Here is a 16,613-nt window from a genome sequence, read left to right as displayed (position 1 = left end):
TCATGGAAGCTTAAGATAATAATGCAGCTAAAAAACAAACTGAGGTTCATGGAAGTTGTGTGGCTCACTCAAGCTCTCACAGTCTCGAAGAGTGAAATGATTGGTCATCATAATTATCAGAATATATTTTCTCTCAATCCATCTGAGATACCTATGTTATGCCCAATTATTTGATGTGCTAGTTGTGGGATGAATAGACAATAAACATAGTAATCAGAAGACCAGTATTAAAAGGTACCATTGTGAAGGCAGGGACCTTGAGATCAGTTTTCTATATGCTACCAGTCATTGCAGAAGCAAACATATAAGTTGCAACTCTTGGCTCAAAGAAAAAAATAAATCCAATCAAACAGATGCAGAGAAACTACAAGCTAGCCAAGCTGCTTTGTGCTCTCTGGGCCAGCTCTCAAAACCAAAGGCAATAAATGAAGAGAATCATAGCATTGCAAGAGCAACTGAGCCCAAGATGGTAAATCAAGGTAGAGAAGAGAGCAACTGGAACTTACTAGAGGAAAGTCCTTTCATGCATAATTAGTTTGCATTGGAAGAGAAAACTGGTATGTGACATGCTCATTTCTGAACAAAATAAAAATAAAGCGGACTGCTTTCTTCTTCATCCTGCACTATCTAGACATTTTTGACATAATAAAGACAATAAATACAATCAAGTACAAATCCTAGTGGATGCACAGACAGTAATAAGGTTGAACAAAAACCCTAAATAAATTTTTAAACAAATTTTATGAGTTTTTTTAATTAAAAAAAATCAAAAGACATGCCTCTATAAATCTTTGAGATTCTTGGATAAAAATGGATATTACACATTTGTATTTGTACATATCTCTAACACAACTAATATTGTTATCTGCCCTCGGAATGCTATCACCCAACAATCCTGCAAATATTTAGCAAAATAATCACTTACCTTATAGAAGATCAAAAAAAGGTCATCCAGTTTCCCATGTAAATCACCTGGAATTCAAATGAAAATTCACCATTCAAAAACATATAAGATGTAAAAGTCTATTTCATAAAAGACAGATGTTCTCAAGTGTTTTTAGGGCCTGGGTTTTGACCCTATGATGATATTAATTCAATAGACAATTTGTTTCCACAGTGCTTTCTTCTCCTTTAGAGGGACAACATCTGGTACTGCAAAGACCTGTTCTCTAGCCATTTATGCAGGGATTCACTTACTCTGAATCAAGCACTATGCCAAGGACTGTACATACATTATCTTGCTTAATCCTTATAACCACTCTATGAGTATTATTTTCATCATTCTCATTTTCCAAATGAAGCTGAGAGTAGGTAAGCAACTTGTGCAGTTACTCAGCTACCCAATATCAAACGTGGAATTCAAACCCAACGTTGCCTCCTTTCAAAACTAAAGCTTTTAGTGATTACTCTGTACTGCCTATGCTATAAATCCAGAAGAGCAGCAACAGTATCTATCATAGTTAATATTCAATCCCCAAAGGCCTACCATAGTACCTGGTGAATTGCAGTCACTCAACAAGTCACTAAATGCATTTATTTATATATATATATATATATATATATATACACACACACACACACACACACACACATACATACACACACACGTGTGTGTGTGTATATATTTTTTTTTAAGTTGCTGATGGCCTTTATTTATTTATTTATATGCTGTGCTGAGAATCAAACCCAGTGCCTCACACATGCTAGGCAATCACTCTACCACTGAGCCATAACCCCAGCCCCTAAATGCATAATTTTTTAAAGACATGTTTCAAATATGCTCCAGCAGTAGCATCTGAAATTTAAAAATTGTGAAGAAATAGTTGACATTCTTTTGATGAGAGCTATAAGAAATAAAAACAAAAGCGAACTAAAGGAAACCATATGAATATATGAAGTTATTAATTAAAAAATTAAGAGTGATTGTGAATATTCAAAAACCCCATATGAATAAATATTTCTAGGTAAAACATCTATCTTTTATAAACTCTGCTCATGAAGTTTTATTTTTTGTATCTAACTTAATTACCATAATATTTAATTTAGGAATACTTTTACTCAGTTTGTTTAAAACCCCACAACCAAGATTTATCAAATATGCACAATGGAAGACTTCAATTACACTTGGAATAATAAAATTAAAATTCTATATCACTATCTCTTATTTATAAGATAACTACAATTTTAACAATAAAATTAAGAGCATATTAATGTTATTGAAGGCTTAAATCTCATTACTTTCATAACAATCTCACTCCAAAGCTAAGGAAATAAAGATGGAAGAAATTTTTACTTATCAGTTTAATAAAATTATTATGTTAATTATTTTCTAAACTTTCTTCAGAGTGACTCATCAAAGATTTGAGTATACTGGACTATAGTAGCTAGAATGCTCAAAAATGAGCTTGTTTCAGCATATTAAGAATTGAGGTTAGGTGTGGTGATGCATGCCTATAAATCCCAGCAACAAGATTGCAATTTCAAAGCCAGACTCAGCAATTTAGCAAGGCTAAACACACAGCAAAACCCTGTCTCAAAAAATAAAAAGGGTTAGGGGTGTGACTCAGTGGTGAAGCACCCCTGGGTTCAATCCACGGTAACAACAACAAAAAAATGGGGAACCCTGGGTTTGATCCCCAGCAAAGGAAAAAAAAAAAAAAGAGTTGAGGCTATAAAAATATTTGGAATTTCTAGTTGGACAATAAAAGAAAAACTTATGCCAGGAAAATATAAATACAAAGACATTTCTACTGCAAATAAAAAATGAGTGCAGAATTAATTATCATTTATAACTATAGACTAAAAAATTCCTATATTTCATGCATGCTGAGAACTACGGGGTATATTTAGATGTACATGTAAAAATGCATCTTGAAATTAAAATGTGGGATAGCTGGGTCAAATGGTGTTTCCATTCCCAATATTCCAAGAAATCTCCATACTGCTTCCATATTGGCTACACCAATTTGCAGTCAACGTATGAGTATACCCAAAGGACTGAAAAACAACATACTACAGGGACACAACTACATCAATGTTTACAGCAGCACAATTCACAATAGCTAAACTGTGGAACCAACTTAGTTGCCTTTCAACAGATGAATGGATAAAAAAAAAGTGGCACATATATACAATGGAATATTACTCAGCAATAAGAGGGAATAAAATCATGGCATTTGCAGGTAAATGGATGGAGTTAGAGAAGATAATGCTAAGTGAAGTTAGCCAATCCCAAAAAACCAAATGCTGAATATGGTTTTCTCTGATATGAGGAGGCTGATTCATAGAGAGGGGGAGCATGGGAGGAATAGACAAACTCTAGATAGAGGGGTGGGAGGGGAAGGGAGGGGAGCATGGGGTTAGAAATGATAGTGGAATATGATGGACATTAATATCCAAAGTACATGTATGAAGACACAAATTGGTGTGAATATACTTTGTATACAACTAGAGATAAGAAAATTTGTGCTCTATATGTGTAATATGAAATGTAATGCAATCCACTGTCATACATAAATTTAAAAAGTAATTAAAATGTGGTAAATGGTAAAATATTTTCTCTTCCTTTATTGATATTATCTTAAAAGAGGATGGTTTTGGAAATATAGTTTCACTTTAAATTTTATTTTAAATGATAACCAAATTTTCAAAGTTCAATTGGTTACTAAAGATAAAGTAATAATTACTATTTTGTAATTAATTATTACTTAAAGACAAAGTAATAATTCCTATGTTAAGAGAACCTATTGATCTTGGCTTTTCCTTCTACCAATGATGCTACATAGAATAAATCTGGAAATAAATGCCCAAGATGTGGATTCCTTAAAAAAAAATGCAACAGTTTAATCCATCCATTCTCCAGTCTGTCTCATGAGGAAAACTGAAACATTAGCTAGACAAGTGAATGTTGCAAACTAGTAGAGCAAATATGGGGTTGCCTCTAACTTGGGATACAGATGTCCTAATTTCTAATTCTCATCCTGACACTAGGGGTAGGGATGTAGCTCAGTGGTAGAGTGCTTGCCTGGCATGCACTAGGACCTGGGTTCAATCTCTAGCACAAACAAACAAACAAACAAGGGATAGACCAGACCATTGCTATATCTTTCAGGTCATTTTAGGCACAGATAATTCTGCAATGGCAACTAGAGGTATGATAGAAGTACCTGGAAACAGACCCCACTCTCTGTTTTAGCTACTATTTATATTCTGATAGCAAGCCTAGTCCTGGATTCATAGGTTTCCCAGATTGGCATGACTTCCTGAGTCTTATTATCCTAAGTTCTTTATTTCCACGAAACTTAAGGCCTGGTAAGCCCTTAAATAAAAGACCCCCATGCTGAGATGTACCATGTGCTAGTCAGAGATGTGGTGGCCTGATTGGGTTGGAATTAAACCATTATAGTCTCTTCAAAAACTTGAGTCAGGGCATGTTATGAGTTACGTATTGCTATATCATCAAGTTCCTGTCACCAATATCAGATGCTAGAAATGGAAATGGTTTAATTAGATTGTCAAATCCACTTCTACCTGCCAGAGTAAGAGAAACACAGGCTAAAAATTGATTTGGAAAATAACAATCACTACTTTGTAACCTAAAGGCTTAATTAGAAGTTAAGGGAATTGCTGTTCCTTCCACGCACTCCACTCCCAGACAGTTGCAAGCATGCTGGGCACCAACTGTGATGAATTTCAATGTGTACTGTTTCTTGAAGCAATATCCTGCCAGGCTGGCCTATATGATAACAAAATCTCAAATCTTGTTATTTAGAAGAACAAGAAACAGATTTCTGGGACATTCCCACTCTTCTAAAAGCTGCAGAGACTAGTTGGAAAAAATCTAAAACAGCAGCCAAGGGCAGAAAAGAATTTAATCTCCATCCTGCCTTAGGTTTTTCTCTTCCCAGCATAAGTGGCATGCAGAGGCCTACCTAGAAAAAGCAACATGGAACAAAGATAATGAGAGTTAGTCAGAGGGCAAAGAATGCTTATTCTACCCATGGGTGGTTTTCCATATTAAAATGTTGTCTGCCTTTATAAAAAGCTATGAGTTCTTTAATTTCTTACATAATTAATTCCTGCCAGCTGGTATGCACAACAAAGACAAGATAGGGAAGAGTATTATCATGATAGATAATTCTATATTAACATTCTTCTCTCAACACAGTCCAATTTACACAGTTTTCTAGTTGGGCAAATGATGTAGGACCATGAGGCACTTAAATATTAACTTAACAATTTTGCTCTGAAACTTACCACAGACTGTTATCTCTTTGGAGGGAGAAGTTTTTACATGAGTGAAATTCGGCATATGCTTCAGGCGTTTCCTGGTTTCAAATAACACCTCTAAGACATAATGAGCATGAAGTATCTGCAGGGGGGAAGTCACGGAAATAGATATAAGAAACTAAGAAGAAAACTATAAAAGTGAAGCATAGGAGCACATTTTAGGTTGCTATACTTCAGGATAACCTCTAAATTTTTCTTAAATAGATTATTCTAGCATAGTATCTAGCAAATAAAAAGCCCTTAGTAGATATGTGTAACTGAATGAATGAATGGTTCTGAAGACATTTATATTCTCATATTCTTCATTGACACAATTCATTTTCAGAACATTTCTAATTATTCTTGGTCCTTAGAACCCAAGAGAAGTAAGGAGAAGCAAGGGGGCTCACTTGCCCTAGGGAAATGTTCAGACAAAATAATAATAAAAGAGAAGGAGAAAAAAGGAAACAGAGAAAAAGAAAGGGAAAGAAAAGCAGAATTTGGGGCTGGGGTTGTGGCTCAGCGGTAGAGCACTCGCCTAGCATGTGCGAGGCCCTGGGTTGGATCCTCAGCACCACATAAAAATAAATAAAATAAAGGTATTTTGTCCAACTATAATTTTAAAAATTAAATTAAATTTTTTAAAAAGCAGAATCTGTTGAAGAAGTGTTGCTTTGCATTTGTGAGGATGTCCTGCCACCTGCAATGAAAAGTAGGTGTTGCTGGGCTTGGAGATCTCACAACCAGACAGGTTCCAAGGAACTCCTGAGTCAAGCCTCCCAGATGTGGCTCAAATATTTGGTGTATAGCCTTGAGACTGCTTAAAACAGAAAGCATATTTATATAAAAGTCTAACAATAAAATATATTTGAAACCCAAATAAAATACTTGGATTGGAGCTGGGATTGTGGCTCAGCGGTAGAACGCTCATCTAGCATGTGCAAGGCTAGTTCGATCCTCTGCACCACATAAAAATAAATAAAGGCATTGTGTCCAACTACAACTAAAAAAAAATTTTTAAAAAACTTGTATTATCTCCTATTTATAATTATTAATCTCATTGTTCTAGTGTTATAGTGTTGATGGCATAAGTGTTTTGCAGATTTACTGATTTTTCCCCTTGACTTCTTTTTAATCCATTGTGTCTTCCTCTGCCTTTTTAAATTATAAAATATTCCAAATATTTACTCCAAAATATAATAGAGATGTGACCACCACAAAAATTTAACAGATATTAACATAACTTTAAAGTTTAGGACTATTTAAACCTATGCTGGCTGTTCAATATGGCAGGCACTAGCTACATGGGGCTATTGGAAACATAAAATGGGGTTCTTCTGACTTGAGATATGCTCTAAGAGCAAATTTCATACTAGGTTTCAAGGATTTAATATGAAAAAAAATGTAATTTTTAATATAATCACATATTGAAATAATACTTTATATATTGAGTTAAATAAATTATTAAAATTGATTTCACCTTCTTGTATATTTTAAATGTGAATACTAGAAAATTTCAAATATATGGCTCACATTTTATTTCTATTAGACAGAACTGGTTTATATTATTGCCAGCTGAGAAAGGGGTCATTGCTGAATATCTTTCAGATACTGCTCTGGGTATAAGGGAAAATAGAACCCTTTGGACTAATACTGTCTCATGGTGTCCTGAAATTTCCATTTTCATAACTTTTAAAATAAAATTACTTTTTATCCAAGATCCAAAAATATTTTATGTAAATTTTGAGAATTTTCATTATTATCGTTTTAAAAGAAACAAGAAACAGGATTTGTAGCAATGTGAGAATTAGGAGGAAACAGAAAGTTCCTTGGATCTTGTGAGTGAGGAATTTCCTGCTCTTCCAAGACTTAATGGACTGCAAAGTCTTTTCCCCACAAAAGCATTCTAACTCCATTCAATCTACAACTTGAATCAAAACTTGATTGTGAATTTTCCTGCAGTCATATTTTAAAGGAACAGGCAAAATATTTTTTAATGGCTTACTTTAAGTTCACACATTTAATCTAGTGATTTTTAATGCTGCTTCTGAGTAACCTTGTCATTGTAGCTTTTCTGGTCCATTTGTAGTATTAATCAGAGTAATTGCTGTCTGAAGAGGATGATTTGCTTTTTTTTAAGTTAAATTAATATTCACTGAGAATATCTTGTAACAATAGAAAATTCTCAGTATAAATAGTTTTTCTGGATTCTCTTTAGGTTGAGTAAAATCACTTCATTAATTTTATTACTTGCCTGTAAGGCCATCTTTCAGCAGCATTATAATCTTATATTTACAACTACAATATTAAATATTCAAAACAGGTAAATCAGACATTTTTATATTTGTAAATATATTTGAATTAAATAATCTCTTAAATAAAATATTCACATTCTTTTAAACGCATCAAAGGAGGGAAAATGCTACTTTTTTTCCTTTCTTTTTTTATTTATTTTTTACATAAAATGCTACTATTAAAGGATATTTCTTTTTCAAAAAGTAGTTTTAAATAGATAAGATTCTTTTTTTTTTTTTTTTTAGTTGAAATAAAAATGTGACATTAAAAAGGGATAGAACAAGCAAGGAGAGGCGGCACACGCCTGTAATCCCAGCAGCTCGGGAGGCCGAGACAGAAGGATTGCAAGTTCAAAGCCAGCCTCAGCAACGACGAGGCACTAAGTAACTCAGTGAGACCCTGTCTCTCAATAAAAATCCAAAACAGGGCTGGGAATGTGGCTCAGTGGTCGAGTGCCCCTAAGTTCAATCCCCCATAGCACCTCCTCCATCCAAAAAAAGGGATAGAACAATGAAAAGTGACTTTCCCTTTTTCCCAGACCTCAATCCCCCATCCCTGTCCCCAGAAGCAGTCACTATTGAGAATGTTTTTAGTATCTTTCCCAAAAATATTCTACTTGTTTGCAAGTATACAGAATTAATATAACTACACATGAATATTCAAATGTAGGTATAAATATATAATCCTTTAAGTAAAATGTGGTATATCCATATAAAGTAATATTATTCAGCTAAAAATAGGAATGAAATACTAGAACATGCAACAAAATGAATGAACTCTGAAGACATTATGCCAAGTGAAAGAAGCCAGACATCAAAGTCCACATATATTATATAATTTCATTATATGAAACATCCAGATCTGAGAAATCTGTAGAGACAAAAAGTAAATTAGTGGTATACTAATTCCCCAGGAGCTGGGGAAAGCAGAAAGGAAAGTGAATGTTAATGGATACAGGGTTTTATTTGGGGATGACAAAAATATTCTGGAAATAAGAGCAGTTGCCTGGCATCATGCACAGTCCCTGAGTTTGATCCCCAGTACCACACACACACACACAAAAAAAAAAAAAAAAAAAAAAAAACAGTTCTGGAATAGTGTTGGTTGAATAACATTTTAAATACTAAAAAACCACTGAATCGTGTACTTTAAAATAGTTTGAATGGTTGATTTTATGTTATATGAATTTTATTGCAATTTTTAAAGATAAAAAACATAGTCCTTGATTTTTTTTCTTACAATGGGAATATACTGTATACTGTGTTGAACCTTTTATTCTTTGAGTCTTTCCTTAATAATATAATTTTTCATATTTATAAAGTCAAAATTATAAAATTTTCCATTATAGTTCCTTGGATTGATGTTATATCTTTTTATCTCCTTGAACATATTAAGCATATTTATTTTAAACTCTTAGTCTAATAATGTCATTATCTGAATATGGGTTTGTTTCCATTATCTGTTATTTATCTGTTTGCTTTCATGCATCATGGACACTGTATAGGAAAAACTGTAGAAATAATTTCAGGCCTATTTTTTTCCAGAGAGGATTTAAATTTGTTGTTGGCAAGTGACTAGGAGCACTAGCTACATAGGATGATCTCAATTCAATTTCATAAATCAGATGATTCAAAGCTATGCTTCAATTCCTGCAGAGCCAGCCTATTTCCAGTTCACTCTTACTCTGAGAGTATCCCTTTTATGTCCTAAATTGAGAAAAAGGGTTTAGGGGTGATATCAGAGACAATGATGTAGTGAGCTCCAAGATCCAATCCCTCCACAGAACTATTGAAAAATCAAACCAAAAAAAACTGTCAGAATCAATTTTGTCAGAGCTCTGAAATATCTTTGAGGTTTACAGCAGTCAAACACACACTAAATAAAGAAAAAGGAAACTTGACAATGTCTAAGCATAAGCATGATACTTTGCAAGACAGATTTGTAAATGGCCTGACCAAGCAGTGAAGCAAGGGTCCCAATAGAGTCAATCTGCAAAGACTGAGAGAAATTTCTTTTTTTCTTTCTTCCTTCATTTCATAAGGAACTGAATGGACATTACAGAAACCACACACACAACTAGACCTAATAGACATGTATAGAATACTTACCCCAAAACAGCAGACTCATTTTTCTCAAGTACACATGGAAAATATTCCAGGATAGACCAGATGTTAAGTCACAATATAAGCCTCAATAAATTTAATTTTAAAAGACTGAAATGGTGCAAAGTATCTTCTTTGACCTCAATGGAATGCAACTAGAAATCAATAACAGAAGCAAAACTAGAAAATACATTACTCTTAAACAACCAATGGAAAGGAAAAAAAAACCCACAAGAGAAATTAGAAAATACTTTGAGATGAATGAAAATGAAAACACAACACACCAAAACATATGCAATATGGCAAAAGCAGTGCTCAGAGAGAAATTTATGACTGTAAATGTCTGCATTAAAAAAATTATTTCAAGGACAGAATAAAATAGTCATTATTATTGCTGTGTGTATATATGAGACTGCATGACCAATGTGATTCTGCAGCCTGTACACTCAGAAAAATGAGAAATTATATCTCATCTGATTCAAATGTATGATATGTCAAGATCATTGTACTGTCACGTGTAACTAATTAAAACAAATTAAAAAATAAAACACTGGAGGGAGAGAAAAAAAATTATTTCAAATCCAACAGTACTTTTAGTTCACTAGAAAAATAAAAGCAAACTAAACCCAAAGTTAGTAGAAGGAAGAAAATAAGAATTACAGTAGGGATAAATGAAACAGAGCAGAAAAACAACAGAGAATCAACAAAAGTTGGTTCTTCATATCAACAAAATTAACAAACCTTTGACTAGACTGAAAAAAAGGGGTGGGGCAGAGAGAGAGAAAATTCAAACAACCAAAATCAGAAACAAATATAAGGCTATTACCATCAACTTTAAAGAAATTACAAAAGAGCCGGGCTTGGTGGCACACACCTGTGATCCCAGCAGTTCAGGAGGCTGGGGCAGGAAGATTGAAAGTTCAAAGCCAGCCTCAGCAACTTAGTGAGGCCCTAAGCAACTCAGCAAGACCCTGTTTCAAAATAAAATATAAAAAAGGGCTGGAGATTTGGCTCAGTGGTTAAGAGCCCCAGGTTCAATTCCTGGTGCAAAAATAAATAAATAAATAAAATAAAAAGATTGTAACAGAATACTATGAACAACTGTACATTAACAAATTAGATAAGTTATATGAAATGGACAAATTCCTAAAAATACACAAATTACCAGAGTAGACTCAAGAAGAAATAGGAAATCTGCACAGACCTACAATAAGTAAAGAGATTGGATCAGTAATCAAAAACCTCCTAGTAAAGAAAAGCTGAAGTCCAGGTGGCTACACTAATTGAATTAAATACTGGAGAATAAAATTAACCAAGTTATATTGTGTGCATGTACAAATATATAACAACCACTATAATGTGTAACTATAATGCACCAATGAAAAATTATAATAAAAAAATTAACACCAATCCTTCTCAAATTCCTCCCAAAAAAAGAAACCAAATAAGAGGGAAAAATACCTAATTCATTCTATGAAATCATTATTACCCTGATATCAAAGCCAAACACAGACACTAAAAGAAAATTACAGATCAACTATCTCTTAAAAATGTAGATATAAAAATCTTCAACAAAATGCCAGTAAACCAAATTCAACTGCATTTTAAAGAGATTATTAACCATGACCAAGTGAGATTTACCTCAGGAATATAAGGGTGGTTGAAAATAAGAAAATGAATCAGTGTATTATACCACATTTAGAAAATGAAGGAAAACACACACACACATACACATACAATTATCTCAACCCACACACATACAAAAAAAAATAAAGAAAACTCAAAACCCTTTTATGATAAAATTACTTAGGAAACTAAAATTAGAAGGAAACTTCTTCAGCATGACAAAGGGCATTTATGAAAAACCCACAACATCAAACACCATGGTGAAAGACGGAAAGATTTCCCTTTAAGACAGGAACAAGACAAACATTCCAACTTTCATCACTGCTACTCAATATTGTACTACAAGCTCTAGACAGAGAAATTACACACAAAACAAAAGCATCCAGATCAGAAAAGAGGAAAAATAAAACTCCACAAAAGACATGATCCTGTATGGAAAATATCCCAAAGAATCTGCATAAACCAAAGAACTATCAGACCTGATAAATCAATTCATTGAAGCTGCAAGCCATAAACAATGCAAAAAAAAAAAAAAAAATCAAGAAAGCAATTTCTTTTACAGTGTCAACCAAATACCTAAGAATAAATTTAACCAAGGTTGTGAAAGACTTGTCCACTGAAAACTAAAAAACATTGCTGAAAGAAATTAAGGGAGACATAAATAAGTGGGAAAACACCCTGTTTTCATGGATTGGAAGACAATGTTGTCAAATGGCAATACTACCCAAACAAAGTATTGCCTATGAATTTAATGCAATACCTATCAAAATTTCAATGGCTTTTTTGCAGAAATAAAATTTTCAATCCTCAAATTCATTGCAAGGAACCCTAAACCACCAAAACAAAATTGAAAAGAAAGAACAAAGCTGAAGAACTCACATTTCCCTATTTCAAAGGTTACAACATAGTCAGGGATGTAGCTTAGTGGTAGAGTGCTTGCCTAGCACACATAAGGCCCTGGGTTCAATTCCTAGTCCTGCAAACAAACAAAAAAAAAAAACCTTGCTGGAAATGGTGGCACATGCCTATAATCCCAGTGACTTGGGAGACTGAGACAGGAGAATAGCAAATTCAAGATCTGCCTGGGCAACTTAGCCAGGCCCTGTCTCAGAATAATTTTAAAAAGGGCTGGGATGTAGCTGCAGAGGCAGAATGCTCCTGGGTTCTATCCCCAGTATCTCCACAGGGGGGGAAAAAAAAAAAGAAGAAGAGGAGGAGGGAACAAGAAAAAGAAAACTTACTACAAAGCTACAGTAACTAATACAGTGTGCTACTGGCATAAAGACAGACATACAGGGGGCTGGGGATATACCTCAGTGGTAAAGTACTTGCGTGGCATGTAGGAAGACTTGGGCTGGATTCCCACCAATACACAAAAACAAAAACAAATAAATAAAAAAGATAAATGCATAGACCAATGAAATAGAATTGATAGTCCAGAAACAAATGCATATATCTATGGCTTATGGATTTTGAACAAGAGTGCCAAGACCACTCAATGGGAAAAGAACAGTCTCTTCAACAAATGATGCTGGGACAACTGCATAACCATATGCAAAGAATGAAGAAGTTTGACCCCTATCTCATGCTATATAGGAATTAACACAAAATGGTTCATAGACCTAAATATAAGAGCTAAAACTATAAAACTCTTAGAAGAAAATACAGGAATAAATTTTCATGATCATGGATTTGACAATGGATTCTCAGATGACACCAAAAAATGCATAAGCAACCAAAAGGAGAAAAATTAATTAATTGGACTTTGTTAAAATAAAAATTCTTGTGCATCAAAGTCCATTATCAGCTGGGCACAGTGGCACATGCCTGTAATCCCAGTGGCTGGGGAGGCTGAAAGAGGAGAATGGCCAAGTTAAAAGCCAGCCCCAGAAATTTAGCAAGGCACTGAACAACTCAGCAAGATCCTGTCTCTAAATAAAATATAAAAGGGCTAGGGGAGTTCAAAGCCAACCTCAGCAAAAGCGAGGCGCTAATCAAATCAGTGAGAACCTGTCTCTAAGTACAAAAGAAAAAAGAAAAAAAGGGCTGGGATGTGGCTCAGTGGTTAAGTGCCTCTGGGTTCAATCCCTGGTACCAAAAAAAAAAAAAAAAAAAGGTCCATTAACAAGAAAGTGAAAAGACAATCTACGGAAAAAGAAAAAAAATCGTAAATCATATATCTGATAAGGAACTTAAATCCAGACAGAACTCTTATAACACAATAAAAAAAAAAAAAAAAAAGACAACCTGGTTTTAAAATGGGTGAAGGATCTACATAAGCATTTCTCCAAAGGAGGTACACAAACAGCCAATAAATACATGAAAAATGCTCAACACTTATTAGGAAACGTAAATCAAAACTACAATAAGGGCTGGGGTTGTGGCTCAGTGGTAGAGCACTTGCCTAGCATGTGTGAGGCACGGGGTTTGATTCTCAGCACCACATAAAACAAATGAAATAAAGATATTTTATCCATCTGTAGCTAAAAATATTTTTTTAAAACTTCAGTGAGATGCCATTTCACACAATTAGGATAGCTACAATAAAAATGAAAATAAAATAATAAGTGTTGTCAAAACCATGGAGAATTGGAACACTCATACATTGCTGGTGGGAATGTAAAATTGTTTGGCCACTGTAGAAAACAGTTTAGCGGTTACTCAAAGAGTTACCGTATGATCCCACAATTCTACTTCTAGGTATATACCCAAGAGAAGTGAAGATGTGTTCATACAAAAAATTTGTACATAAATGTTCATAGTAGCATTGTTCATAATAACCAAAAGGTAAAAACAATCCAATGTTCATCCACAGATAACACAGTAAACAAACTGATATACAATGCAATATTATTCAGCCATTAAAATAAATGAAGTAATGATACATGCTGTGACATGAATGAACCTTAGAAATTTCTGTATCATTACTGTTAAGTGAAAAAAGCCAAACACAAAAAGCCATATATTATGTAATTTCACTTATATGAAATATCCAGAATAGGCAAATTCATAGAGACAGAAAGTAGAATAGTGGTTGCCTAGATGAAGGAGGAGGAAATGGCAAATCAATGTGGCCTTTCTTTTGGGGTGATGAAAATGTTATTCAATTAGATATTGGTAATGATTATACAACCTTGTTAATGTACTAAAAATCACTGAATTGTACACTTTAAATCTGTGAATTTTATGGTATGTGAATTATGTCACAAAAATGGAAAAGGAAATGTTATAAACATCCAGATCAAGAGGAGGTTGCTATGCATCTGAGGAGACTTCTATTTAATAGGTTAAACAAAGTAGAAGGTAACTCTGACCTAAGATGAATTGTTTGGCCACTGTAGAAAACAGTTTAGCGGTTTTTTTCCCAAGGAAATACATTTCTGATGCAGTATGAAATTCATTCATTCAATAGATGGTCACTGAGCAGCTGCTCTGTACAAAAACCAAGGCAGAATCTGCTTCCACTTGCCTGTTGTTGCTTAAAGGCCTCAAGAAGGTGATTGATGTCAGTAAAAGTGAGAGGAAATTCCAGGCGAGGGCCTTCATAAGAGTCCGGTACATCTATCAACCCTACATACTCCTGTCTATCCTTGATATCCTGGAAGGTGCTTTCAAAAAGCCGACTTACAAGTTCTGGAAAATTAAAGACAGAAAGGTGGGTGAACAGTGGAAATCAACATTTCAACCCTACTCTGTTCTTAGTTACTCTCCTTATATCAAAGAAGACATTTGGCATTTGTTTTTTAGGGATTGGCTAGCTTCACTTAGCATAATTTGCTCTAATGCCATCCATTTCCCTGTAAATTCTATGATTTTGTCATTTTTTAATGCAGAGTAATACTCCATTGTGTATAAATGCCACATTTTTTTTATCCATTCATCCATTGAAGGGCATCTAGGTTGGTTCCACAGTCTAGCTATTGTGAATTGTGCTGCTATGAACATCGATGTAGCAGTGTCCCTGTAGCATGCTCTATTTAGGTCTTTAGGGAATAGACCGGGTCGAAGAGCATGAGAAGAAGATTAACATTAAACAGGGATGAGAGGTGGGAGGGAAAGGGAGAGAGAAGGGAAAATGCATGGAAATGGAAGGAGACCCTCAGAGTTATACAAAAGTACATACAAGAGGAAGTGAGGGGAAGGGGAAAAATAATACAAGGGGGACAAACGAATGTCAGTAGAGGGGGCAGAGAGAGAAGAGGGGAGGGGAGGGGAGGGGGGATAGTAGAGGATAGGAAAGGCAGCAGAATACAACAGACACTAGTATGGCAATATGTAAATCAATGGATGTGTAACTGATGTGATTCTGCAATCTGTATATGGGGTAAAAATGGGAGCTCATAACCCACTTGAATCAAATTGTGAAATATGATATATCAAGTACTATGTAATGTTTTGAACAGCCAACAATAAAAAATTTAAAAAAAAAAAAAAGAAATCAACATTTCAATACTTACATGTAATAAAAATCTTCTTGAATACCTAGCCCATAAGGCACTGGTGTTAAATATTATGAATATCAAGATATCCCACAAATAACCATGAGGAATGACTGATTCTGAGACCAATAGGTACATTCACATAGATAACCATTATCCCTTCCTGGGATAATGTTTTGACAAAGTACTGAGTCTATAATCAGTGCAAAGGAAGAGAAGCATCATAAAAACTGGTCAGTCAAGGTATTTTGATTCTCTGAAACTCTAGCTCTAAATTTTTTGCCCACTCCTTTCATCTCAGGTTTTTACCAACAGGGCTAAAAACACAACAATTCATTGTATTTTATTCAAACATCTGCTGCTATTCAGGAGCTACAAAAAATTAAACTACAACATTCAATTTTTCTCATTAAACACTTGAGAGGATTTTACTTAGTTGTAATTAATTTGCTTCTCCCTTCACATAAAAATTTTCTTACATGATTTTCTTTTTTTCTTGATAACAAAGCAATAAAATTAAATGACAAACCATAAGCAGAAATGTCCAAAGCCCTCTTTGAGAGACATTTCTGTATAGTAACAGATTGCCTACATTCCCCATTTTAGTAGGTACTGAGACCCACAGTCATTTCTTACAAGATTACCCACAAAACAGTCAGCTCAAGAACAGACATCCAGACAATTCAGGCAGAGAAAGATGAAAGGGGATGTGACAGACTGATCACAAAAGTGGCCTCAATTCTCTATCCTAGCTTCTACCCATGCCTTTTAAAATGTGATTTAGTCATTTCTCCCATTAAGCATATTTTTCCATCCCTTCAAACTAGTCCAGGTTCATGACTTGCATTGGCCTGAAGAATATGGGGGAAGTAATACCTACTAA

General features: G+C 34.3%; 1 protein-coding gene across 2 annotated transcripts in view; it reads right to left on the bottom strand.

Annotated features, from left to right (window-relative positions):
• The window catches only part of Ppef1 (protein phosphatase with EF-hand domain 1), a 129,632-nt gene that overhangs the window by 53,931 nt on the left and 59,088 nt on the right, over positions 1–16,613 (bottom strand). For both annotated transcript variants that reach the window (XM_071606021.1, XM_027927299.3), the window contains 3 exons: positions 14,761–14,924; positions 5,257–5,371; positions 926–972 (listed from right to left, as the gene is read on the bottom strand). In XM_071606021.1, the coding sequence (XP_071462122.1) occupies positions 926–972; positions 5,257–5,371; positions 14,761–14,924 (326 nt within the window). The remainder of the gene's footprint in view (positions 1–925; positions 973–5,256; positions 5,372–14,760; positions 14,925–16,613) is intronic.

Source organism: Marmota flaviventris, chromosome X, assembly GCF_047511675.1.
Source record: "Marmota flaviventris isolate mMarFla1 chromosome X, mMarFla1.hap1, whole genome shotgun sequence".
NCBI classification, from domain to species: domain Eukaryota; kingdom Metazoa; phylum Chordata; class Mammalia; order Rodentia; family Sciuridae; genus Marmota; species Marmota flaviventris.
The sequence above is the reverse complement of the archived record's forward strand: the minus strand, read 5'-3'. Positions and strand labels throughout refer to the sequence as shown.